Source organism: Pezoporus occidentalis, unplaced genomic scaffold, assembly GCF_034315485.1.
Source record: "Pezoporus occidentalis ecotype Australia unplaced genomic scaffold, CSIRO_AGI_Poc_V1 ctg6, whole genome shotgun sequence".
Lineage (NCBI taxonomy): Eukaryota > Metazoa > Chordata > Aves > Psittaciformes > Psittacidae > Pezoporus > Pezoporus occidentalis.
The window spans coordinates 6,014,473-6,041,536 of record NW_026915943.1 but is presented as its reverse complement, the minus strand read 5'-3'; the positions used below and the strand labels follow the sequence as shown (position 1 = coordinate 6,041,536).

The window sequence follows — 27,064 nt, the reverse complement described above, 5'->3', positions numbered from 1 at the left end:
TCAGTGCATTTTCATCCTGTAATGATGGCTACTGTAGAAGGTGAACACTAACTTTTAGGTTCTTCTCTCTCATGCTTGGCTATCTGAAGTTAGCCTCCTCAGCCGTCAGATCTACTTACATCCCATATTCCTCTTTACAAGTTTTGGCAAGATATCAAGTTATTGCAAGGGGTCTTGGATATGTAACTCCCATTGTTTCCAGTCACATAGTTAATTAGTGGAAAAGCCTGAAGGAGAGCACAGGTTGTTTAATCTCATGGCTTGGTGATGGATTGTTTGAAGTTCCTTTGACCCTGTTGCTTCTACATTTAGAATTTGAATCTGTGCCACTGAGGTCAGTGAAAATGTTACTGACTTTGGTAGGAGCTGCTGACAAGCAGTGACAGAGCTGTGCTGTAGTTTAGCAAGGGAGCAGCACAGGGTGACTAACACATTGTATAAAAGAGCTGCTTTTATACAGCAGCTTCAGTTTTGACCTCAGATTGTCCTGAACCTGACCCATGTAGCATTTATGTGGTCTGAAGCCTCCCTTGTGGCATTCCATGCTGTGCCAAGTCCTTAGGCAGGCAGCAGCAGGAACATGGCCATGCGGAACACATGGGAAATGAAAGCTGAAAGCTTATTTGCCCAAGTGAGAAGCCTGCCTGGTGTTGTACTTGAAAATGTGATTAATGGCAGAGTCTGTGATGCCCGCAGTTTGGGAAGAGAGCAAGTGTTGGGGTGGACCTGCTCCAGCGTTTGTGTCCATAGATGGAGTAGCTCCGCTTCCTGCTCTTGCTGTGCTTCTTGTCATGTTTTCTCTGGTTCTTACTCTTTTGGGCCCTTTTTGGGGCTGAAGGAGGCATGTCTGTCTCAGGGGTTTGAACATTGCTCTGTTTCTGACAAAAAGGAATGACTTTGTATTCCTGCTGACATGAATCTCAATCTCATGTTACTCTGAACACTGAAGCTGACACCCTGATGTTTCTTTGAGTCATCACTTATTTGCTACCTCTTAAATGTTGCTGAACTGACAAATGCCCTTTTATTATTCCTCAGTAGATGCCAAGAAGACAAACTACAGTAGTGTGCATGAGGCAGTGAAAGCTGGGGATGTGGAACAGCTTGCGTCAATGATAAGAAGTGGAGCTGGTATTAATGAGGTGGATTTAGTCCACGAATTCACACCGCTGCACTGTGCTGCGCACTCTGGAAGCCTGGAGGTAAAACATGACCTTAGTGTCCAGACACTGGAAGTTACTGTTTTCCTTCTTTGGGGGAGGCTGGACACAGAGCTGCTAGCTTTGATCAAGCTGAATCAATAACCTCTGCCTGTTTTTCTCATGAAAGAAGAGAAATACAACATTTTAGGTTTTCATTTACCCTTTCTGAAGCCCCAGGCAGTTTATGTAGTCAGCATTGCCAGATTTTACAAAGTCAGTGATTTTCTTACTGTGAGCAAAATGTGCCTAATGGCCTCAGTTCCGGGCTCATGACCTTCTTCTGCCCCTGTTGTGTTTTCCCCTTCTCTTGGGACACTGAGGACGTCTTGTAGTGTGTGTAAAATGTTCGGAAGGTGATTGAAACAGCTGAGAACTGACATGAAAACATGTTCATTCTGTCTACCAACGTGCCTCATTCTCTATAGAAATACTCTTTAATACATTTTACTTTCATAAATGGAATGTTTGAATATTGATGGGGAAATCAGCAGGTGCTTGAATGAGTGATTTGAACATTCAGAAGGACTGAACTGCTATATTGAGCAGAACATTCACCCTCTTGTTGCAGCCTCCTTGTATATTCTTTATAGGAATCTAACCTTGATGCAACAGGAAGAACCATATAAACATTCATGTCCCAGAGTAATGAATGTAAAGTTCTTGCTAAACTCAAGGAATAAGTGCAGGGCTGTTTCTGGAATTTACAGAAACTGACAAGAAAATGCTGATCATCATGTTGTCATCCCCCAAAATATATTGCTTACCCACCCTTTTCTGCCTCTGTAAACTGTCATTTTTCATCTGATTCTCCTACTTTGCAGTCGGTGTATTAGATTTTATTGAATTATCTGTCACCTATTTGTTGCTAAGCTCCTTGGTGGAAACAGTGGAGGAATCAGCTGTAGGCTGACTTCAAAGAAGATAATAAATCATCATAATATGTAATAAAAAGCTTATTGGTCCTCTAGCTGGTTTTGGATAGTCCATTTGGATAGCTTTCAGTTGCAAACAATAGTGTCTGCTGGAAAAAAGTGAACAAAACAAAACTAGGCTGTGGAAGGGTGAGAAGAGAGTGGGATTATGTACACAGAATGAGCCTAATAAATTAAGTGAGGCTTTAAATTTGGCTCATGGTGTTTTTCTTGCCAGTAATTTTAGCTGGAATGCATGTGAGCATTGTTTATTTCCCAACACTTTTACCATGGGAATACTCTCACAGATTATATTTTAAATCTGGAAGAATAAAATTAAGAAGTAAAATTGATGCTAGGGTCTCAACTAGTAGATTGTTTGCACATTTTGTGCTCTTGGGTGAAAGCCAAGTGTAACTTGCCTCTAACTTCCTAATGCACAAGTATCTGGCTAAAGCATACTCTGGGGTGTTATGTTTCTATAATTAAGTAGTGTGATACTGTTTTGAAATGTAACATCAACTGATAATTATAGTTGAAATGTGTTTCAGATGCATGATAAGAATAGTTAAGTAGAAACTTTTGGTTTGAATTGAGCAGTGCCTTCAGTGGTTGCTCTGGCATGGAGCTGATACAACACGTGTGACTGTGGGAGGCTGGACAGCAGCTCACCTTGCGGCTATCCGGGGTCAGGATGCTTGCATGCAGGTATGTGCAAATATTCACTCTCAAGTAAGTAGGGCAGAGCTGCCACTTGGACAAATTTATTATGAAGATCAACTGAGAGAGCTCTAATAGAGCCATAAGTATCCTGGGCTGCATCAAAAGGAGCATGACCAGCAGGCTGAGAGAGGTGATCCTGCCCCTCTACTCTGCTCACATGAGATCCCACTTGAAGCACTGTGTGCAGTTCTGGTGTCCTCAACATAATAAGGACATGGAGCTGTTGGAGCAAGTCCAGAGGAAGCCATAAGGATGATCAGGGGCTGGAGCACCTCCTGTATGAAGACAGGTTGAGAAAGTTGGGGCTGTTCAGCCTGGAGAAGAGAAGCTGCGTGGAGACCTCAGAGCACCTTCCAGTATCTGAGTGGGGCTACAGGGATGCTGGAGAGGGAGTCTTCATCAGGAACTGTAGCAATAGGACAAGGAATAACAGGTTCAAACTGAAATGGGAAGTTCAGGTGGGATATAAGGAGGAAGTTCTTTACTGTAAGGGTGGTGAGGCACTGGAATGGGTTGCCCAAGGAAATTGTGAACGCTCCATCCCTGGTGGTGTTCAAGGCCAGGTTGGACAAAGCCTTGGGTGACATGGTCTAGTGTGAGGTGTCCCTGCCCACGGCAGGGTTTTGGAACTTGATGATCTTAAGGTCCTTTCCAACCTAAACAATTCTGTGATTCTATGATCTTTCTGTCTTTACACCTGGAATCAACTCACCCTTGTTAAAACCAGTGCACTCATTTGTGCTGCCATTGCAAACAGATTTATTCTGTGCAGTGCTGGGGCCTTGAGGTCAGTCCAGAGTTATCCTGCTGATCATCTCAAGTCATCCTGCAAGGCAGTGTTTGCTTTGGGACCTGAACTTCTGCTCTGCATTTCTTTCAGGCTTTGTTAGTGAATGGAACAAATGCAGAAGCTCAGGATGACCGTGGGTGCACACCCTCACACTTGGCTGCAGCCCATGGGCACTCATACACCTTGCAGACCTTACTGCGACATGGAGTGGTGAGAGATCTTTACCTGCAGTTCCCTACCACACAGCCAAAGTTTGGTATCTCCTTCCAAACAAAACTCTCCCTAGCTTAAACTGAGATTTAGGACTGTAGATTATTTATTGTCTGTAAATTTATTTTTATGGTAAATTGCCACTTTTATTGCAAGGCACATTAGGGGAATTATCATAGAATCATAGAGTGGTTTGGGTTGGAAGGGACCTTAAAGCTCATCCAGTTCCAACCCCCTGCCACAAACAGGGACACGTTCCATTAGAGCAGGTTGCTCGAAGCCCCTGTGTCCAACCTGGCCTTGAACACTGCCAGGGATGCGGCAGCCACAGTTTTTCTGGGCAGCCTGTGCCAGCGCCTCAGCACCCTCACAGGGAAGAACTTCCTCCATCTAATCTAAATCTCCTCTCTGTCAGTTTAAAGCTGTTCCCCCTTGTCCTATCCCTCCATATCTGAAAATCTAGCAAGAGTCAATAATGTGATTAAACTACATTTCACTGAGAATGTCATTAAATGAAGATCAGTGCTGTGGTGGTTGTGTTATTTTGCAGTTATACAGATCTATAGTAAAGGAGACATCGAGATCCATATTTAAGGAATAAGGACCAATGCATTGATAGAAGCATGTCTAAAAATGCACCTTTTATATGTGTCTTATTTAAATAAACCCAAGAACCTGTGAAAAGTGCTTCTCTTGGAATGGGAACTGCATTCATGGCCTTTAACTTTGCAAAACACTATGTGATTGGCTTTACATAATTTAACACAATGAACAGCTCATTCCTATTTATAGAATGTGTCTTGTGACTAAGATTCATAAATTAACAAATGAACCTGTTGCTGTTTTCGTTTTAGAATGTGAATGTTTCAGACAGGAAGGACTGGAAGCCTGTTCATTATGCTGCCTTCCATGGCCGCTTGGGCTGTTTGCAGCTTCTCCTTAGATGGGGAGCATGTATCGATGATGTGGATAACAATGGAAACCTTCCAGGTATAGCAGGAGAATTCATATGGGGTCTAACCTTTGGTTGACAGTTGTGTTATGTGATAATTATGGCAAATCTTATGCACTGCACACCAGCAGCATTTGCTATTTGATTCCATGCCATTACTCAATTTTTGTAAGAATGGAGGGATTCATAAGATCCCAAGTATTTATCTGTCGATGACTATCCTATTCACCTCCTGCTGTGGCTGGCGAGGATCAGAGCTCCTGGTGCTGTAACTGGGAGGAGGCTGTGTGGTGGGCAGATTCCTGCACCTGTGATGGAACACGTGTGCCGGTGGAGGTCACAGGAGGAGAAGGGTAGGTGGAGCAGGAGGCAGTTTCAGCTGCTATATGCTCCTTCTTGAATACATGCTAGGCTTTAATGGCTGTGCAGAGTGATCACGTGCTGGTATGTTCATACGTAGGTTTTTGTTTCCCACTCTTTCTTAACTGATTTGGTAAAACCCTTGTTCTCATTTACCTGTGTTTCATCTTGATTTCTGGAATTGCTGTAATCTCTAGCCTTTTCATACTCATGAGTGTAGTTGCTTTAGCACAAGAAATGGGCACTGTTTATTCCTTGCTCTTCAGAGTTTCTTCAGTGTTCCTCTGCCTGCCATGTCATTGCCTCATTATCCTCTGTAAGTTGAATGCTATTCTTCATATCCTGGGTTCTCATTCCATCCTTTCCCTTTTAGCATTTTCCTTCTTATGGTTTATCCCATTATTTGTTCCAAATAGCATATTTTGTTTTCTCTGCAACTTGTATAGATTTATCATTTTAAATCCCTTCTTAAAAGCTTTTCTCCTCTCTTAAGCACCACGTACCTGGTAAACCTCTATGTTCTGTTTGGCAAACCTGGGGCTTGTTAAAGAATGTGAGGCTCTTGCATCCCAGTGGGACATCTGGTGTATGAGCTATGAGGGGTCATGATGTCAGGCACCCTGGTGGCAGCATGGAAGGCAGCTTTGTTTGCATTTGGGAACACTTCCCTGATAACAGACTTTCATGGAGAGACAGCAAATGCCAGCACAGTTCTACTTCAATGCTCTCTATATACCAGTTAGTAGAAAATTGGGTTTGTTGTTATTTGGACACCTATAGAGTCTTGATCCTCCAGCCTTTGTTCAGTTTCATTTGATCCTGTTACAGAATTATAGAATCGTTAGGGTTGGAAAGGACCTTAAGATCATCAAGTTCCAACCCCCCTGCCGTGGGCAGGGACACCTTACGCTAAATCATATCACTCAAGGCCTCGTCCAGCCTGGTCTTGAACACTGCCAGGGATGGAGCATTCACAACCTCCCTGGGCAACCTATTCCAGTGCCTCACCTTATCATCCAGAGGAAAGAAGATGCTTTGGAACATTGCTACTAAAAGATCAGTTGGAGTGGTGTGCTGTATAGACCAGCTTTCCCTCAGCTTGTGAAACAGCAAAGTGGATTTAAATCATCTTTACATACCTCAGCTTCAACTAGACAGTGCTATCATCTTTCCTAAGAGAATACTAAAAGAAATGTACTGAGTTTGCAATGCCATATTCCTAAAACTTAAAAACTGCCTGTACTTTCTGCACGTCTGTGTTATAGCTGAGCATTTAGTTACCTAAGCATGCTGATTTTTGGGAAGAGCGTGGCTCATTCAGCTACAGAATTAATTCAACATTTTGGTTTCCCTCTGTATTTGGTTTGGGTCACATCCATGCTGCTTTTCCTGCTCACTAGTTAAACCAGTTCTAAATACAATATTAATTTAATCATAGCACAACATCTGAGTTTTTCACAGATGCTGTTTTTCACTCATGACTTTGAGAAGAACCAATAGCGTTAGTCTGATTGCATAAAAGGTGAGATAGAACACAGAGAAGGTGAGATCACAACACCCAAGTACCCACTGCCTATTCATGATACATGGGACAAGGTTTTTGAAAGCTCTCAGCGCTAGGATGCATATTTTGTGCTAACATCACAGTACCCTTTGGCTTTAGTCTTGACTGCAAGTGCTCAGCATGCCTGAGGGATGGTATGGCACAGTTCTGTTGGGCACATGTCTGGGGTGGAAGGGACCTTAAAACTCATCCAGTTTCAACCCCTTGCCATGGGCAGGGACACCTTCCACTAGAGCAGGTTGCTCCAAGCCCTGTCCAACGTGGCCTTGAGCACTGCCAGGGATGGGGCAGCCACAGCTTCCCTGAGCACCCTGTGCCAGTCCCTCAGCACCCTCACAGGGAAGAATTTCTTCCTAATGTTTAATCCAAATCTCCTCTCTGTCAGGTGAAAGCCATTCCCCCTTGTCCTATCACTACAGGCCCTTGTCAGACCATTTTTTGATGGACAGTGTTCTTTTGTTAAAAGAAAATCTAGTAATATTAAATACTGAACCCCAGCATAGCCTAAAGTGCAGGGGAAGAAACGCTTAGCCCCACCCTGGGAAGCAGTGGTGAAGTGAAGCAGTTTCTGCAATGCAGCAGCAGTTGAAGGAAACAAACGTGCAAAAGAAGTGCTGTGAATAAGAGCCTCTGTCATGGGATGTACCTTCAAATATCCAGTGACGTGTATGTTGCAGTCCTCACTATAACGGTGGGGTAACTGAAGGGGTGATGCAGCTTGTTTGAGGTGGCACAGTAGAGGTGGGACTAAAATGGCCTTAACTCCTCATAAAGGACACCTCTTGCTGGTCCTCTGTAAGGAGCATCCCTACACAGTCAAGGCAGAGAGCTGCTGGAGAGTGGGGTGGGAAGGTGAGACCCCAGCAGTGCTCTCCTAAGTGCTCAGTGGTCTCTTGGCAGTGTTGTGCTCTCCCCTGGATCAGCTCTGCCATGAATTTTCTTTGCAGATCCTATCCTTGACAACTTTCTTTTACCTCCTTTGCATTGGGCTGAACTCTGTCCTGGATAGGAGCTGAACACCCCCTGTTAACTGAGGCTGCTCCTACTTGTGTGGTGTTGGATGGCTCAAATGCTGGCAGATGAGCTGGATCTAACCAAGAGCTCTGCTTTCTTGCTGGTCAGCAGTGCTTTGCGCTAGCATATTTCATTTCACCTTGTTCTACAGCTCATCTAGCAGCAGTGGAAGGGCACTTGCATTGCTTCAAGTTCTTGGTCAGTAAAATGGCCACTGTGATGCACACACTAAAAGCCAGGAATGACCAAGGAGAGACTCCAAGGGACTTGGCTGAACGGTTCTATAAAGATAATATCCTGCAGTATATTGATGGTGTGGAAAAAGAGAGGCAGCATCCAGAGACACAGGCAGGTGAGTATGGATCAAGGTACTGTTAAAACAGGCATTGAAATTGTTAATCATTGTTCTTTTCAATGCTTCCTACACTTCCTGATGGCTAAAGACTGGAATATTCAGTGGGATTTTATAAATCCCTTAGGTTTACCGACGATCAGAATGAAACTTGTCACACTGTGTGGCACTATGAATACCGAGTTAGCCACGTTCTTCTTAAACTCCAGGAGAGATTTGTAAAAAATAAGTAGAAAAATAAAATTGTCTATAAATTTCAATAGTTTCTAAGCAAGGAGAAGGAAAAATGTTGATATATTTGGTTAGGGTATGGAATTCAAAATGGGCAGGTTACTTACCCAGGTCACCACCAGTAATACAACATCAACTCTAAACCAAAGGTGTACTTGTTTTTTTCAGGTTTATCGTATGAATCTCTTAACTGTGTAAGATGCCTGTAGCCATAACCAAGACGTGTTTAGTCAGGTCTCTGATGAACAGTGCTAGTTATGCAGCTGCATTTTAAGTGCTTAAGGGTGCATTAGCCTTTCTAACTCCAGCTATGAAGTGCCCATGCATATGATATGAGAGAGACAAAGCCTGAGAGACAAATAGGAACATGTTTAGTGGGATTACTGGCATCTGTTTGGAAACATGTGCATTTCATTTTCAGTTTTAGCTTTCCCAGCTCATGGTGCTGCTTCCAAAGGGGACTTGTTAACACTTAGAGGATTAGTGGGAAGTGGAGTGATCAATATTAATGAGCGGGATGATGAGGGATCCACTCTCATGCACAAAGGTCAGTAACTATGATTTGTGTTTCAGCTTGTTACTGTTTGTTGTTGCACACGGGGAAGGTTTTCAAGCAGCTCCTCCTCAGATAAATTCCATGAAAATAGCATCTCATTTCCTGAGGGCTTGAAAGGGCAACCCCCAAAACAGATTTTGTGATGCATGTGTGTGTAGGTGTCACTTTAAAAACAACATGCCCAAGCTGAAGTCAAGAGAGAAGAGTTCATGTTAAAGAGAAAACAACATCTAAGATGAAAACGAAATAGTTTCTTTTTAATCAGGAGAGATGAGACTTCTAGAAACATTGGCCAGCTGGGTATGAGAATGGTCTGTGGTGTGGCCTGGGCCTTTATTTACTGAACATATCAGTACTGTGGAAACCACAGTAAAGTCATTTGGTAGGAGCTGGGAAGGAAGGTGAACTTCTGGTATCTCCCACCTTGATAGGTAGTGGAGTGCTAGCATTGCAGAAGGATGGTCCTCTTGTGTCTGGGGGATTCATGATAATGTCTGAAAGAAGACATAGAATCATAGAATGGTTTGGTTTGGAAAGGACCTAAAGATCATCCAGTTCCAGCCCCTGCCATGGGCAGGGACACCTCACACTAAACTATGTCTCCCAAGGCTCTGTCCAACCTTCCCTTGAACACTGACGGGGATAGAGCATTTACCACTTCCTTGGGCAACCCATTCCAGTGCCTCACCATATCTATTCCTTATATCTAACCTGAACTTCCCCATTTTCAGTTTAAACCCATCACTCCTTGTCCTATCACTACAGTCCCTGATGGAAGAGTCCCTCTCCAGCATCCCTGTAGGCCACCTTTAGATACTGGAAACTGCTCTGAGGTCTCCATGCAGCTTCTTTTCTCCAGGGAGAATAGGAGAAATAGAAGAGGAAACAAAGAGGGAGGTATTTCTGTAACATGCTTTTAACACTATTTCTTTTGTCTAGGTCTAAATGGTAGAATTTTGGAAAACAGAATTGAAGTTCTCATTAAAATAAATGGATATGTAGTGATTTAAAAAATGTTTTCTATCTTTTTTCCCATCCTCTTTTCTTGGAGGAATGCTAACCCACTGTTTCATCCCCAGTCTTTACATACAGTGTTGGTGTTATGGGGAAGTACTGTGGTTGATACTGTAATTTCATTTCCTCTCTCAGGAAGTAAACAAACATAGCAAGGGGCTGTTATGAAGAAATGGATTTATTCTTCCTTGAAAAGAATAAGCTTGAGAAAGCAGCTTCTAGGTTCGAGCTAGACATGCCAAATGCTTTCTTCTGCATGTGAGGCACCATTCCTGGCACCATGCTGTGTGAGCAGCGGTCATACCAGGTCATATGAACAGGCCAAGCTGTTGTGTTACGCTGAAGCTGAGAAGTTTTGCCTTCAGTGTCTGGCCCAAGAAATGATGTCCCTATAGCTGCAGCACAAAGCCTTGGCCCCTCTCCTCCTAAGACAGCATCACACACTGGGGTAACCAGTCTGTCCATCCCAGATAGATGGGAGCCCAAAGCTGGAGAGAGGTGACAGTGCTTTGCTGCAGATTCATGACACAGACCGGCCTTACTGCAAGAGAGTGTGAGGCAGCAGTTACTTCTGTGTCTCATTCTCAGGGCATGAGATTGGGCAAGTTTAATTTAACTTGCGTCCAGGAAGAGCTGCCAGTAAATATCTAGAACTAGAAAGAGTCACAGAACCACATTGCATGGACTTCCCCAATGGTTCTGTATGACTTGAGCATCTTAACATAGAGGCTTCTCTTGCAATAGTATCTCCACTGTGGTGGTCTAGTGATCCCAGCCTCTGGCATGTCAGATAATGACAAGAGGAGAACATTTTAGATTTGAAATGCTTCAGTTGAATATACCTGACTTGTGTGCACCTTCCTTCCCTTAGCTGCTGGACAGGGGCAGATCCAGTGCCTACAGTGGTTGATTGAAATGGGAGCTGACTGTGACATTACAAATGATGCTGGAGAGACTCCAAAGGATGTAGCCAAGAGGTAGCAGTCCATATCCTGTAGCTCTGCCATTTATTTCCTTATTATTTATATATCAATATCATGTCAGCTTTCTTGGGATTAATCCTGATTTTCAGTGATGGAGCAAGAATAGATCAGTCCCATGTATTCCAGTTCTGAGTGATAAGCAAAGCTGTACTGTGGCTATAAAAGGATTTAATTTTCACTTTAGTTACATATTTTAGCAAGGTCAGACATGAAAGATGGAAACTAGCTGACCTGCAAAAGGTTGTGAGCCAGTATGCTCACAGTTTGCTCTACAAAGTAAATGAGAAGCAGCTCAGGCCACCTAAGTTTTGCATGAATAAAAAGAATGCATTTTCTGATGGGATTCAATTACAAAACCCTGCAAACAAAAAGATACCTCTGATGTTGGAGTTATTGTCATAAGATTCCATGGAGGCAGAGCTCATGCCATCAGAATACTATAAAAGCAGATGAGCTGCTCATAGCTTGTGCTTCCTTTAATCCTGACCCCCTCTCTGATAAATGGGAACATGAGGAGTTTCAGAGAGTTTCTCTCGCATGCATTTTGCAGTCAGTGGGGATATTTCAGTGCAGGTTTGCTGTTCTCCCTGCAGATTTGCCCAACTGGCAGCTGTGGAACTTCTGATACAGAGAACTGGAGACAGTAACTCAAGTGATGAAGAACTAGATGCAAACAACATAAAGTTCTTTGAAAGCCATGGTATGGAAGGGAGCACAGATAGCAAAGCAGATGTAACACCGGGTAAAGCAGAGAAGAGGGATGCGCGCAGTAAGTACTTTTTCCATCACTCCTTGCTTGAAACAGTTGGTCTTGAGACATTATAGCCCTAGTTGCACAGTTTCTGTCAACTGCTGTGTCTTTTCTCTTCTAAGGAGAGACAGTTGACAGGATATCTGTACCACAACAAACTGGAAGATCAGAAAGCACAGCAGAAGCAATCAGAACACAATTTTCACTCTGTTTCAATCCATATTGGTGGAACCATGTTGGATTCTGCTTGGTTTTGAGACCTGTTTGCTGTGTGAGTGTCAGGTGTAGCTCAGTGTTTGCTGAGCACTGTGATTATGAGACTGTTTTCCAGAGGATAGGATTCCAGCATGACTTTTCTCCATGTATTTTACCTACCTGGAGAACTCTGTCTTACAGTGAGAGCCTATCACAAGATTCAAGAACTTCAGCAACTGCTAGAAATTGCCTACAGCAACTACAGGCAGCTGGGAGGAATAACTGAAGAGGAAAAGAAGACAAAGAAAGAAGAAAGGGAAGCTGAGAAGTAAGGCTAATCTGCCCTGCTAAGGTTTAACTCTGTGAGGTCCATTTTAAAGCTTTCTTTAAAGCTAACTTACACTCAGATTACTTTGCCCACTCTGCCTTTTCCACTTCCAAAAGGCCAAAAAGAAATGCACTTCAGCAGTTTGACCATTTCTAAGCTACTGCCACCAGGATCAGTCCCACAGCACAACAGAAGTGTTTGATGGGCCCACACCTTTAGTGCAAAACCATCTGTTCTGCCTTCAGGCTCTCCTGCAGCATATGTGCAGTAGGTCTGGTAAGTCCTGGCTGTTTTGTTTGCATTGAGGATGCCAAATACATGGATGTACTTTAACACAAGGCATTAGTCATAGCATGGCTTGGATGGAAGTGCATACCCAGCAGAAATTATTCAATGACCTGCTACATTTTCGTGTCAGGGGCAGTATATTTCTGCACTCAAGAAAGCATTAGCTCATATCCAGAACACAGAAAACAGAAATCTCAGCAAACCTGCTCTTGCACATGAAGCACTTTTCATAATGTCTAATTCTCAGGGTCTCCCATTAAATGAAAGCATCCTGTCAGACTGGTGATTTGATGAGCAGACTAAGTTTCAAAGAAAAGCCCTTCTGTCTAGCAAAGATTTAGTGCTTGAACAATGACACAGCATCCAAAAGACAGCCCTGTGTCCACCTCTGCCTGTCAAAAATGACTTGATGTGTCTGCAATGTAGATAGCTGCATCTGAGTTAGTTACCTTGAGCTCCTCTTTAGACTTCTTGGAGAGATGTAGGCACTTCCAGGCATAATTTGACATGTACTTCAGGATGAGATCTTTCATCTTCCTTGAGGCTTGTCTCTCCTGGCTTTAAGGAGGTTGATGTTGATGCTGCATTGGAAGGTCAGAACAATCTGTCTGCAGTGACGGAAAAGGTCACTGTTGACTAATGGCAGTAGTTAGAGTTCATTTTGGAAAGAGCAGCTACTCAGAAGCTGTCAGTGCCTGTTAGAGGGCTCTGATAAGGCTCTTTAAGGGATTTTGCTTTCTGTGGCATGTGTGGCTAAACTAGGAAAATTGTGGGGCTCTCTGAAGGGTCTCTGACCTGTGGAGGCTAAAAACATCCCTAGCTCCACACTGGCCTTTTGAAATGGGAATAGCACCTCTCAGTGTACCCACCTCCCCTTCTCAGGGCACCCACGTGTGGATAAATCCCAAGAGACATGTGTCATGTGGCAGAAAACCTCATTACTTCAAAATAACTAGTGACAACACCATTTTTCTGGATGAAAAGCAGGAGTTGCCACTTGGGAAGGCCACTGTAGTATATTTAAATGCTCCATCCCTGGCAGTGGTCAAGGCCAGGTTGGACAGAGCCTTGGGCAAAATGTGAGGTGTCCCTGCCCATAGCAGGGGGTTGGAACTGCATAATCTTAAGGTCCTTTCCAACCCAAACCAGTCTGTGTTTCTATGAATGCACAGGGCAGACGTCTCCCTTTCCTTTTACCAAGCTCCTATGGTCGTAGCTGTGCTAGTTCATCCCAATACAGAGGAGAGCAGCTCAACTCCAGATGACTCAGTTGCTGAGGTCAGTATCTTATGTAGTAAAAATATGCATGAATTATGTCTCAGCAAACCAGTTCCAGGAATCACAGTTAATTTAGGAGCTGTGGTGGGTGTGACTGATGAGATCTTGTGCAACTGTTTAGCAGCCAGTGCTTTAGTTTCCCTTTAGTCAGTGTCACAGAATCACAGATTGGTTGAGTTGGAAGAGAACTCTCATCCAGTTCCAACCTCCTGCCATGGGCAGGGACAGGTTGCTCCAAGCCCTGTCCAACCTGGCCTTGAACACTGCCAGGGATGGGGCAGCCGCAGCTTCTCTGGGCACCCTGTGCCAGTGTCTCAGCACCCTCACAGGGAAGAATTTATTCTCAATACCTAATCTCAATCTCCCGTCTGTCAGGTTAAAGCCATTTCCCTTGTCCTGTCCCTACAGGCCCTTGTCCAAAGCCCCTCTCCAGTTTTCTTGTAGCCCTTTTAGGCATGGGAACTGCTCTAAGGTCTCCCTGGAGCCTTCTCTTCTCCAGGCTGAACCAGCCCAGCTCTCCTAGACTGTCCAGAGCAGAGCTGCTCCAGCCCTCGCAGCATCTTCATGGCCACTTCTGGACTCACTCCAGCAGCTCCACGTCCCTCTTGTGATGTTGCCCCAGAGCAGAACACAGGGCTCCGTGCGGGCTGTCATTTGAGTATTCCTCATCTGTGGCTAAGCCAACCACTAGGAAGGCTGTAGAGGCACCAGGACAAAAAAGCTGCCCCTGCCCCTTCCAGAATCCCAGTTCAGTTCCTTTTTGCTGTTTCACACTAATCTTTGTGCTCCTTGTGCACTTCTCCGTCGCCCACAGCTGGAGAGGGAGCAGGGTTATAGCCTGCCCAAGGTCCTGCTGACAGGCTCGGTTTGCGGGAAGACATCTCCATCTCGTGGTCACACTGCGCTGAGCACGGCTGACAGCGAGGGAGGAACCAGCTCTTCAGAGCTGTTACTAAGGGTTTGAGCCAGGAGCGTACCCCAGCACAGCTGCTGTGAGGAGTTCTGCTCTCTGCTGTGACTAACCTCTTCCTCAGCAAAGGCACAGGACCCTATGGAGTGGCCAGGGCAGGTCGGGATGCGCTTCGCACCCTACTCCTTGCGTTTGCTTTCTGCAGGGCTCTGAGGGAGCTGGAGGCTCAGCTGGAATATGAGCGAGTGAGGCGGGAGAAGCTGGAGAGTCAGCTGGATGAGTGCCGTGCTAAGATAAACCAACTGAGAGCGAGCCTGGAGAAACAGGAGAAACAATACAGCTCTCCTGCTCCCCCCATGGTGAGTGTGACACGAACACCCCCAGTGTGTGGGACAGAGGCTACTGCTGCTCGTTGCTAGGCACTGTGATGGGAAATCACGGAATGGTTTGTGTTGGAAGTGACCTTGAAGCTCATCCAGTTTCAACCCCTGCCATGGGCAGGGACAGCTGCCACTAGAGCAGGTTGCTCCAAGCCCCATCCAGCCTGGCCTTGAACACTGCCAGGGATGGGGCAGCCACAGCTTCTCTGGGCACCCTGTGCCAGCATCTCAGCACCCTCACAGGGAAGAGCTTCTGCCTAAGAGCTCAGCTCAGTCTCCCCTCTGGCAGGTTAAAGCCATTCCCCCTTGTCCTGTCCCTACAGGTCCTTGTCCAAAGCCGCTCTCCAGGTTTCCTGTAGCCCCTTTAGGCACTGGAGCTGCTCTCAGGTCTCCCCTTAAGGAGCCTTCTCTTCTCCAGGCTGAACCAGCCCAGCTCTCCTAGACTGTCCAGAGCTGAGCTCCTTCAGCCCTCACAGCATCTTCGCAGCCTCCTTTGGACTTGCTCCAGAGTGAGTATTCCAAATACTGGAATAAATGTGCCAGCAGTTCTTAGACTGGGGGACAGGAGTGGACAGTATCCTTTTTCGTGTCCTGACAGTGCTATTAAGGGTACCAGTTTCTTTTTGTACCCTGGCAAAGAAACAACAATATTCTTTATCATCTTCCTGTTAAGTAGAGGAGGTGGACTGATCCCCGAGTACTTCCACGATGCGTATGCAGTGACTGATAGTCCATCCTGGCTGGTATCTGAGGCTGGATCATGCTTCAGGAGGGGGGTGTCACCATCTAAAGGGTTACTCAGGTACTTCCAACCCAAACCATTTTATGACTCTATGATTGCTGTTTAATGGCTGCAATGATGGCCTTTGTTTTAGGAACCTGAGACCACCTCCAAGCCTTGCAAAGAAAAAACGAAAGTAAAGAAGAAACCAGCCTGCAGCCCTGGGAGAGTGTTTGTGAGACTACGCTGAGGGGTGAAGCTCCAAGGAGGGGCAGCCTGAGGAGGGAGAATGGCAATGTTCCAGACAACACAAAGTGTTTGCATAGCCCAGCTCCACAGAGGTGTCGTGGTTCTCTGCATTTAATCATGGAATCACAGAATGGTTCGGGTTGGAAGGGACCTTGAAGCTCATCCAGTTCCTACCGCTGCCACTAGAGCAGGTTGCTCCAAGCCCCTGTGTCCAGCCTGGCCTTGAACACTGCCAGAGATGGGGCAGCCACAGCTTCTCTGGGCACCCTGTGCCAGCGCCTCAGCACCCTCATTAGTAAAGAATTTCATCCTATAGCTCAATCTCCCCTCTGTCAGTTTAAAGCAACGCTTTGTCCTGTCCCTACAGGCCCTTGTAAAAAGTCCCTCTCCAGATTTCTGCTCTAAGATCTCCCTGGAGCCTTCTCTGAACTGCTTTTTAGTTCTCTGGGATAGAAAATATTCTTTAATCACAGCAGCATCATTTTTTTTATTAAAGGAAGCATCAAGACTCCTCTTCCTGCCCAGGTAACAGTTCAGGAACAACACTGCAAAGTGTGAGGGGACATTTCAAGAGTTACCTGCAGCAATGTCACAGCCCTCCCAGGTCTGAGATGGGTATCCCTATTGCCTCCTCTATCCTGTACTGCTGCATTGGGAGCGGAATAACCCAGCACCTTAACTCCTGAAATAATCAGAGAGGACCTTCAGTGTGGAACCACAATAGTCTCTGTGAGAAGTACTTGGCTGCAGACACAGACCAGGCCCCTTGGTTTCCATCTTCAAGTCATTCCTAAATAAGCCAGGCAGTGGCCCCTTTGTGAGGTGCCAGCTGAGCTGCAGCAGTGACTCGAGTCTAGCTCAGGGTTGAAGAGTTCACATCATAGTAGCAGCAATCCTGACCTCTTCTCCACGCCTAAAACCAGCTCATGACTTCACGTACAAAGATTTTCCTCTGTGCTATTGTGAAATTCTTGTCCCTTTGGAACCTTGCATATTTTGAGGGTTTTGATTTCCGTAAGAAATCCACACGCTTGAAAATTGTTCTAGTGCTTGAATCCTGCGCTGTTCCCTCCTCAGTTACCAAAGGAAGCTTAATCTCTGAGAATTTCAAAGGTGCTGAAAAGAAATCAGTGCTTTTGTGCACACAGGCTGAGGGACAGGTACACTGACAGCACGGGCCTTGCTTCTGAGCTAGGGGAGAAACGCTCTAGAGCCCACTTCAGTGTAGTGATGAGGGCGGTGAGAAGCTGCAGTACATGAGCCATTTCCTATGTGTCGGCTGGGGCTAAACTCTCTTGTAGGAACAGTGCAACAGATCAACCCGAGTCATTGTGCGTCCAAAGGGAAACAGAGCTGGTGCACGGCCTGGAGCAAAGCGTGATGAGGAACAGCTGAGGGAGGTTTAGTCTGGAGAAGGCTCGGGGAGGGGACAGGACAGACACCTTATCACTCTCTACAATTGCCTGACAGGAGGATGGAGCCAGGAGTGGGCTGGGCTCTTCTCTCGAGTAACAAGTAACAGGACAAGAGGAAACGGCCTCAAGCTGCACCAGGGGAGGTTTAGACTGGAGATTAGGAGCAACTTCTTCCCAGAAGGGGTTGTCAGGCATTGGAACAGGCTGCCCAGGGCAGTGCTGGAGTCACCATCTCTTGAGGTATTTCAGAGACATGTAGATGTGGTGCTTGGGGACGTAATTTAGTGCTGGACTTATGATCTTAAAGCCCTTTTCCAACCTAAACAATTCTGTGATCCAGAGAACCTCAGAAATGGTCATAGCTTATGAGAAGATGGATTTGTACATTTGCCTACTTGTCAAACACAAAACAACAAAAGCAGCTTCAACTCCCACTGTATGAGCACTGTGCCTGTTGTAAAAGCCCCATTTTCACAGCCTGCTTACCTGTATTCAGGTGTCTCAGCCAGCAAATATAAGAAACTGATTTTATTTTCTTAACTGAAGATGATAAATAATTTAATGCACAGCAGAGAATCCTTGGTAGGGTACCAGTGAGTTAAACTGCAGACCAATACTGCAATAAAAATGAATTGCCACTAATCACTACACACTGAGTAACCCATAAAGGACCTACTCTTAAAAATGCAATCCAGGAATGCTGGTTTTTAAATCCTATTTTATTAGCAGACCCAAACCAAGTCCATGCATTTGCACTCCAGATGCAAAATCTCTGGGATTTCTATCCCATAGAATTCCTTTCCAACCCAACTTGCACGCTTCAGTTTTGGAAGGCAGCCACCAGCTATGCCCCAGCTCTGCAGTGAGAGGTGTGAAGTCCTTGTAGGAGGCAGAGGAATCATCACCAGGAGGCAGGAGAGGCAGTACATCCCACGGGATCACAGGACAGTCCAGGGGAGATGGGAGGAGGAGGACACCACTGGGATGCTGAGTATTTCTGTGTTACAAGCCAGATCCTATGCCCAGAACATACACCAGGGTTTATTGGAAATACTCTGTACTACCTGAAGGGAGGAGTTAAGAGCACTTAATCTGCCCCAGGGCTGCTGTGAGCAGAGGGGTTTCCCCCTGGAAAGACACAGAGAAGTTCTCCCATTCTGTTGACCTCTGGGGCTACGGAAATTGCAAGAGATGCTAAAGAAACCCCGAATCTAAGAAGGCATTTTAGTTCTACATGAGATTTGAAATATATGTAAACCAGCTCTCAAGAAAAAAACAGGGATTCTCTAGTAAAGGCCGCTGCAGTGTGGGTTTGTATATACATATATATACATATATTAAAAACCCCAAAAGGCCAGGCTCCAATCTGTCAGAAGAGAGGAACAGATTGAAGGCAAAAATCCAATTTATATTTGGATCAGAGAAGATCTGTGGAATCTGGCATTAGTGTTCCCACATTGGGAATACTAACACGGGAAAGGTATTCTCAGTTCAAGGGCAGATCAAATGTTTAATATTTCCATTCCAAAAGGAGGTGAGAGTGAGAATGTTCCACTGAGAATGTTCCAAAAAGAAAACAAAATTAATCCTAAAACACATCAGGAAACACTTTCTGCTTTAGCATAAATCATCCTTGGAAATAAATACAGTATTCCATGAAGGACAATGTAGTATTCCTGTTTGGCTACTTCCCTCCCAATTACTTTGATCTTTAGCATTACATATTCAGCAAATAGTGCACAGTAAGGGTATCAAAACAAAAAGGTACCAAGGTTATCTACAGTGCAAACACCACTGTCCAACTGATGCTGCCTGTGTAGCCTTTTCTCCATCTCTGTGATGCAGTCATTCCACGTGGATCTATTTCCAGAACCTGTAAAATCCCAGTGCTATCGCTAAGCAAGTGAACACTGAAGCTGTTAAAAAAATAGAGGAAGAAAATAATTAACTGGATGCTTGATTCAGTCACTCGGTTTAAACTTAAACAGGGGAAGTTCAGGTTAGATGTAAGGAAGAAGCTCTTTCCTGTGAGGGTGCTGAGGCACTGGCACAGGGTGCCTAGGGAAGCTGTGGCTGCCCTATTCCCGGCACTCTTCAAGACCAGGCTGTATAGGGCTTGAAGGAACCTGCTCTAGTGGAAGCTGTCCCTGCCTGTGGCAGGGGTCTGTAATCAAATGAGCTTAAGATCGTTTCCAACCCAAACCATTCTATGATACCCAGGCTGCATGTCTGAAGCCTGAGGAGTTGTGTTTCACACTGGTTAAGCTGCTGTTTCAGTTAGCATTAGAAGAAAGCTAATTATGTTTCCATTTGAACTTGTTCTCACTTCTAAATATAAAGCCTTATCCCCTTTTAATCCAGCTCCAACACAATACAAATGTCACTGGTTATGTGTATGTTGACAGAAGTTTGTTCTGCTGGCAGGGGAAAGCACTCTGGGTCTGGAGGCAGAGCTGTCACTCCCAGTTCAGCCCTGAATGACAGCTCACTTCCAGCATAACTTGCATCACCTCAGGAGAAGTTTTGTAGCCTTGCAGCAAGCTGAGGTACTGTCAGACTACCAAGGTATTCAGGCTGTTATTTGTTAATCATGTTCATATTCCTCCTAATCCCAGTTCTGGGCACAATCCCAGTCCAAAGCAGCAGCAGTCTGCATGCCCCCACCCCTTCTGTGCTCTGTGTCCCATCTCTTCCAGTTGGAAGGATCTCCCCAGCTCAATCCCAGCTGTCTACTGCTATACAACTGACTCCTTCAGTTCAAGCAAATACTCTTGAGCAAGATTTTATACATCCAAACTACTGGTACCCCCACCACCCATCACATACCTGCCAAATAACGTATTGTGTCAAGTTTATTCGACTCCATGAGTGTTTTTAAGGAAGCTATTTCAGTGTCAATCTTATTACTGATTTCTGAGATAACACTGTTGGTACTGGCATCCTGAAACACGAAAAGAGAGCATGTGTTTAACAACAATCTCTAGCCCATTCAGCTTCGTAAAGCCAAACAAGAGCACCATGCTACAGGCAACAAGACAGACATAAACTTCCAGCCTATAACTGGAATAAAATATGTAACTGATAAGAGACCTTAGAAAACACAGAACAATGTTTAGTACAATCCAGGAAGAATATTGAAGGGAGAGAGAGCAAAAACACCCCAACGTGGGTCGTACACTTTTATCTCTGCTATGCCAGTGCCTCCTGAAGGAGGCATTCCACAGCACATACAGAACATTCTTGCACAAAAAGGTTTAAGCATTCACAAGCCATATCCAGAAATTAAAGCAGATGCTGAAGAAGGGACATGTCCACCCTCAGGCTCTCAGACTTCAGCCTGAGAGGCCTGGAAGTGTTCAAGGGCAGGATGGATGGGTCTTGGAGCAACCTGCTCTAGTGGAAGGTGTTCCTGCCCATGGCAGGGGGCTGGAGTTGGATGAGCTTTAAGGTCCCTTTCAACAAAAACCAGTCTGGGATTCTGTGATGAAAGAAACCTAGCTCAACACTTACTTTTTTGTGAAACTCTGTGGTCACTTCCATCAGCTTCCTTTCCTGATCTGTGAACTGTGGGATAACAGAGAAATTACAATTGTACCAACAGAAAACAGGACACAGCAGTGGTCAGGGTATGCTCACAGACCAGCTTACCATATCTGTCACTCTGCTCCTCTCCAGGTTGATGTCCAGCTTGCTGTCAGTTCGGATCTTGCCCGTTTCATTCTGGAAAGAAAATAAAGATTATGAAGCTCCCTATTTATTCTCCCTAAAAGGAGTGTGGAGGTACTTGCAGTTCACTTACCAACAGCTGCTGTTTGACTTGGTCTAATTCAATTTTCATTTTCTAAGTGCAGAGGAGAAAAAAAGAACACAAATGATTTGACAGGCCCAGAACCCTGCTGACCAAGCCCATCACTCGTGGGAGCGCTGCCACCACGTGCATGCTTTTACTCTGCCACGATTTGTCTCCCAATGGGACAATTTGTTCTTGACTAAACATCCTAACTGCTGTATTCAGTTCCTACAGCCATATATAATTTGCTGGGAATTGTGATCAAAATAAAGGGATTCTTTTGTAATGATGACGATCTTGTTATTCTGTGATTAAAGATGGCAGGAAAATACCAAAATGCCATCAAGCAGAATCAAAATATATTTCAATCACCAGTTTAATTAAACCCTGCAGAGAAATGACCAACTGCTCGCCTTGCATTGTGTGGTTACTGGGGACAAGACTGTATCAGAACCACTCTGAAATAAAATTACAGGAGATGACTCTAAGAAAACTGAGCAAGTCTGATCACATGAAATATGTTTTATGTGATCACAGAAGCTGTAATCTACAACAGTTCAACACAGAGGTGCTGCATCAGCTCTGCTCTGGAGCCAGGCTGAGAGAGCTGGGCTGGGTCAGCCTGGAGAAGAGAAGGCTCCTTAAGGGGAGACCTTAGAGCAGCTCCAGTGCCTAAAGGGGCTCCAGGAAACCTGGAGAGGGGCTTTGGACAAGGGCCTGCAGGGACAGGACAAGGGGAATGGCTTTAACCTGACAGAGGGGAGACTGAGATGAGCTCTTAGGCAGAAGCTCTTCCCTGTGAGGGTGCTGAGGCGCTGGCACAGGGTGCCCAGAGAAGCTGTGGCTGCCCCATCCCTGGCAGTGTTCAAGGCCAGGTTGGACACAGGGGCTTGGAGCAACCTGCTCTAGTGGAAGGCGTCCCTGCCCGTGGCAGGGGGTTGGAACTGCCTGAGCTTTAAGGTCCTTTCCAACCCAAACCATTCTGTGATTCTATGACAGAAGTATCCAAAATTACTTTTACATTCATATTTTTTTTCCACAAACATGTTCAACAGGTACAACCCAACATCACAATTTAACTGCTAAAAGTATTCTTTAGTACCTCATTCTCAGCTCTCAAGTTTGCAAATTCACTTTTCTCCAGGATTACCATGTCTTTTCGAATGGAGTCCAGATGTGCCATTATCTGCTTCAAAGTTATTTCCTTAGAAACAATAAAACATGTCATTAAGTTCCACACTTTCTACCAAGTAAAGACTTTGAGGTTTGAAATGATGAAACTAGCTGCTCTAAAGCACAAAACTGGGGAGACCACCAAGAAAGTGACAGAAACACAGAACTTCATTGTTGCAATTTGTTAAAAAGACCTTAGAGGATTTGTGCTTTTTTCTGTTGCTTTATTACACTGACTCTGAACTTAAGCAAAAACATCAGAGGGGGTAATGGGTTCAAACTTAAACAGGGGAAGTTTAGACTGGATATAAGGAAGAAGTTCTTTACTGTTAGGGTGCTGAGGCACTGGAAGGGGTGGCCCAGGGAAGCTGTGAATGCTCCATCCTGGTGGTGTTCAAGGCCACGTTGGACAGGGCTTGGAGCAACCTGCTCTAGTGGAAGGTGTCCCTGCCCATGGCAGGAGATTGGAGCTGGATGATCTTAAGGTCCTTTCCAATCCAAACCAGTCTGTGATCCTATGATTAGTCCAAGTACCATGCTGTCCACCCAGCCTTAAAGCCTGACAGCCAACAGTTAAACATTGCTGAAAGGCACTGAAAAAACTCTTACTAATGTTTGGACCAACAAGTTCAGACTCAACTGCTCTTTATCAACTACAGTAAAAACCCCATGAAAATAAAGAAACTTTGTAATTGAGACTCCTGAAAGCAACATTCCTTTAGCTACTGTAAGGAAGTTACCTGCTATTTAGCATGGAAAATAACACATTACTGTGGGACTCTGCTGTTAAAGCTGAGCACCAGAATAATGAACAGTTCTCACTCAGACCTGAAGCAAACAGCATTTCTCAGATCCTACACTTAACTAAATTCATTATTATGTTTTTGCCCAGAGAATCTGTGGCTCCCCATCCCTGACATCCCTGTTTAAGGCCAGGTTGGACGGGGCTTGGAGTAGCCTGGTCTAGTGGAAGATGTCCCTGCATGTGGCAGGGGTTGGAACTGATGAGCTTTAAAGCCCCTTCCAACCCAAACCATTCTGTGGATTGTATGAAAGTATGCCCTGATCCAGCTTCCACTGATGTCTGACTTGAACACAAGGAAGTTTTTACATTTCCTGGGAAATCTTCAGCTGCGTGTACACAGAGGAGCTCATTTGCTTCATCCCATCTTAAGACATTCAGTCTCAACACTGACTGCACTACAAAAATCAAGTGTTTCTGCGTAACACAATTCCATGCAAGTTATATTGAGGATCCTGACTTCCTCTACACATAACAGGGTGTCCTAAAAGTTTCCATTTTGATGAGGAAAACCAAAAAAGACACACAAGTTCTTGTTGTCTTCTCAGGCTTACAGAAAAATGAGGACAGATAACTTGTATTAAAAATGAATTATCAAGATAAAACTCTTGGATGTATGGCTCAGCAGTTTAAATGAAACAGCAATGCTTAACTGCATTAAGCCCCCGAAGAAGAACGGCACAGCCTTCCTCAGTCATTATTAAAACCATCACCATGCATCAGAGCTTGACTCAGATGTGCAGCCCTCAAGAAAAACTGAAGTTCATTTCATTTTGGCAATTTGTTCAACTGAAACTTGTCACCACCTCTGTTATCAGCAGAAAAAACAGCTGTGCTACAGAACTGACTCACTGCCTCCAGGTATGTCCACGAACCCCAGTATCTAAGGGAAGGAGACACTTCAATTCCATGCCGTTCAGTAAAGCCACTGCCAATTTTCTGCTATTTTAGGTAATCCTGTTCTCTCTCCTGTTCTCTTCGGGAACCCCTTCTTGAGCCTTTCTTCTGCCCTAACCCGTTGGAAAGCCTAATGAAGAGTCTGGCTTCACCTCTGAGCTTTGCAGCAGCAAAAGAAGCAAACTCTGCATTACACTGCTGATTCGTGGCTGCATTTGGAAAACACTCCTGTGAGATGAAAGGGTTTAAAGACTTTTGGACCAGATGATCCTTGTGGTCCCTTCCAACCTGGTATTCTATGAGGTATTACTATTCTTACCACCACCCTGAAACTTGGGAAAACCTACCTCAGTGAAGTCTTTATAGTACTACAGAGATGCTCACTTGCCTTTCAAATATCCACCCATGAGACCTTACACAACACTGTGCCTGTATAATGGTGCATGTACACCATCGAGTATCTTTTACCTGCTGAGTCTGGGTAACCATATCCTTATAGACTGTGTCCAAGCTGACATTCGACAGGTTTACTAACGCCCTCAAGATGGTCTCTGCTTGTTCCTTCCCAAAGCCTGGAAGACAGTTGGAAGGCGGCAAGTTAAGGTAGTATTAGAAAGCTGGATGGAAACAAGAGCAAGCCATACATAATGAACGGGGACACTCAAGTGCTATACCCAACTGCAGTGGTAAATGAGAAGTCACACAATCACTGAGAAATGACAGTGAGGAGCCAGTCACTGTGACTTTTAACTACAAAAACCACAGACTTAATGCTGCCAACATCTAAAAGCACGTTAACATTTTACATACTGAAGTTCCCTCTGCATGCAGCTGTATAATGCTGAACTGTTCATGTACTATAAAAGTAATTCAGCGAAAATTAACTTTATAATGAACTTCCATTGTCTTCCTACAGGAGCTGCTCCCACCCCGATCATCCTCATGGCCTCCTCTGGACTTATTCCAACAGTTCCATGTCCTTCTTATGCTGAGGACACCAGAACTGCACACAGTGCTCCAAGTGGGGTCTCACGAGAGCAGAGTAAAGGGGCAGGCTAACCTCTTTCCGCCTGCAAAAAAAGCTTCATTTTTGCTAGAAAACAGTTAAGTGTTATTGTTACTTTACATTTGATAAGGGTATCATGTTCCAGCTGGAAAACACTATCTAAACTTGCCTATAGATACAGATAAGGTAAATCTAATGTAATAGTTATTTGTACGGTTACAGAAGCATCAGGGTCAGGTGGCTCCTTCACCATCCTCCTCAATGGGCTGCCAAATCACCTTGTAACAGCAAGTTTGGTACTTTGGGAAAACACAGAGCACTCAAAAGTTACAGTATTGAACCTAAAAGTCTTCCTTTTAATGATCTGTCTAGTAACACTTACCATGGGCTTCCAGATCCTGCACTAAAGCGTGAGTATCAAAAGTCACCTTCCTCTGCTCCGGGGGAGTGATTTCAACATTTCTGACATCGTATGAGTTCCTAACCAGCGTGGCAGCAAAACCTGGGAGAGACAACATGTACTTTAAACTTAGCCAGATTGTGTTATCATGCCGTATCTCATTTTAATGCCGTGCATCATGGCAAAGATGCACAGATGTTGCAATAAAAAGCTGGGTTCTTTTGATTGCTGGGTTATGTAAAAAACCACCAATCCCTTTTTCCATAGGATATCTACACCAGCTAGGACTCATGTATCTATCTTCACAGAATCACAGACTGGTCTGGGTTAGAAAGGACCTTAAAGCTCATCCGGTCCCAACCCCCTGCCATGGGCAGGGACACCTTCCACTAGAGCAGGTTGCTCCAAGTCCCTGTGTCCAACCTGGCCTTGAACACTGCCAGGGATGGGGCAGCCACAGCTTCTCTGGGCACCCTGTGCCAGCGCCTCAGCACCCTCACAGGGAAGATCCTCTTCTTAATCTCTCATCTAAATCTACTCTCTGCCAGTTTAAATAGTACAAAGTAGCTCAGTCCCCATGAGCTACTCAACCCGCTGCTCTTGCCCATGCAACTCACCCCTGCCTGGGCCTTACTACAGTGCCCTTCCTCACACATCACCTCAGGGACCGGCCCCAAGATCACTCTCCCGCAGCGAGCACAGCCCGACACCCACCTTGCGCGGCCTCCACTACAACCCCCCACTACAACCTGCCCGCTCCTGCCGCTCTCACTCCGTGCCCCGGGGCTGGCTCTCACCTCTGCGCGCACCCGGAGGCCGCAGGGCCCGGCCGAGGAGCGCGGCCCCAGACCAAGCTCCCCTCATGGCGGCGCCAACACCCACCGTCCTTCACCGCGCAAGCGCCGTGGAGATCCCTTTCGGTCAGGCCTCCCGCGGGGCATGATGGGTACTGTAGTCCTTCAGCCGCAAGGGGAAGGCGCCGCGCCGCCATGCGGAGCGGAGGAGCTGCAGGCCATGGTGGAGGAGCGAGGTGTTGCTCTCAGGGAGGGGTTTATGAGGCCCTGTTGCGGGTGTCCGCGAGCCCCGGGACATAAGCTCTTAAACCAGAATGGCGGGTTAAAGAAAGAACGGGGGGTTAAAGCCGGCATGGCTTTGTTGCAGTTTTGGGTGCATGGGGGATCGCTCCGCCTGTCATGGACCCCGAGAAAGGACAGCACCTCCATTGGTAATATATATATATATATATATATATACACACCACGTGTGTATTATAGCTCACATACCTCTGTTATATACATATGCATTGTAAGTCTGCAAAAGTTCTTGTTACTCGTTGCATGTGGTAGTTTGGGCAGATAAAGCTATGGTGCAGGTGCTGTGAATTCTGGTCTTGGGGGGGGGGGGGGGGGGATGTGGGGTGTGTGGTGCTTGTTTGGGGAGAAATACCCCCCCTCATTTTATCCTTCCATGGAAATCTGTTGGTTAAAGACATTGCAATGTGTGTTTAGTCTTTCCCATTAACTACCTGTTCTTGTTTGGTCTGATTCACCACTGGAGAGGTTCATCCAGCTGTTTTCTTTCAAAGGCATTTACCTCTTTCTCTGACCGCAGTAGCAGCA

The 27,064-nt window shown here is 45.4% G+C and overlaps 2 protein-coding genes across 14 annotated transcripts; one reads left to right on the top strand and one right to left on the bottom strand.

Moving 5' to 3' along the window:
* The first annotated feature begins 277 nt into the window (after positions 1-277).
* On the top strand, positions 278-16,009 carry ANKRD42 (ankyrin repeat domain 42). 8 transcript variants are annotated; one of them, XM_062639181.1, is made up of 11 exons: positions 289-1,202; positions 2,714-2,821; positions 3,717-3,836; positions 4,691-4,826; positions 7,878-8,078; positions 8,731-8,856; positions 10,751-10,856; positions 11,456-11,631; positions 12,010-12,136; positions 14,818-14,971; positions 15,868-16,009. In XM_062639181.1, the coding sequence occupies exons 1-11, from the start codon at positions 1,017-1,019 to the stop codon at positions 15,961-15,963; spliced, it is 1,536 nt and encodes a 511-aa protein (XP_062495165.1). In that variant the 5' UTR covers positions 289-1,016; the 3' UTR covers positions 15,964-16,009. The 8 variants fall into 8 exon arrangements, 5 of the variants coding, with proteins under 5 accessions (XP_062495170.1, XP_062495169.1, XP_062495167.1 ...); XM_062639184.1 differs by having other exon boundaries at positions 1,075-1,202; positions 2,665-2,821; XM_062639183.1 differs by lacking the exon at positions 8,731-8,856 and having other exon boundaries at positions 288-1,202.
* Positions 12,157-26,347, bottom strand: CCDC90B (coiled-coil domain containing 90B). 6 transcript variants are annotated; one of them, XR_009968594.1, is made up of 10 exons: positions 26,243-26,347; positions 25,428-25,547; positions 24,508-24,611; positions 22,270-22,371; positions 21,177-21,218; positions 21,026-21,097; positions 20,888-20,941; positions 20,204-20,318; positions 19,146-19,293; positions 17,891-18,393 (listed from the first exon to the last, which is right to left on the bottom strand). XR_009968594.1 is itself a non-coding variant. In XM_062639207.1 (10 exons), the coding sequence occupies exons 1-10, from the start codon at positions 26,307-26,309 to the stop codon at positions 18,380-18,382; spliced, it is 795 nt and encodes a 264-aa protein (XP_062495191.1). In that variant the 5' UTR covers positions 26,310-26,347; the 3' UTR covers positions 17,891-18,379. The 6 variants fall into 6 exon arrangements, 5 of the variants coding, with proteins under 5 accessions (XP_062495194.1, XP_062495192.1, XP_062495191.1 ...); XM_062639207.1 differs by having other exon boundaries at positions 19,146-19,250; XM_062639210.1 differs by lacking the exons at positions 17,891-18,393; positions 19,146-19,293 and adding an exon at positions 12,157-13,028.
* Between the last annotated feature and the right edge of the window lie 717 nt (positions 26,348-27,064).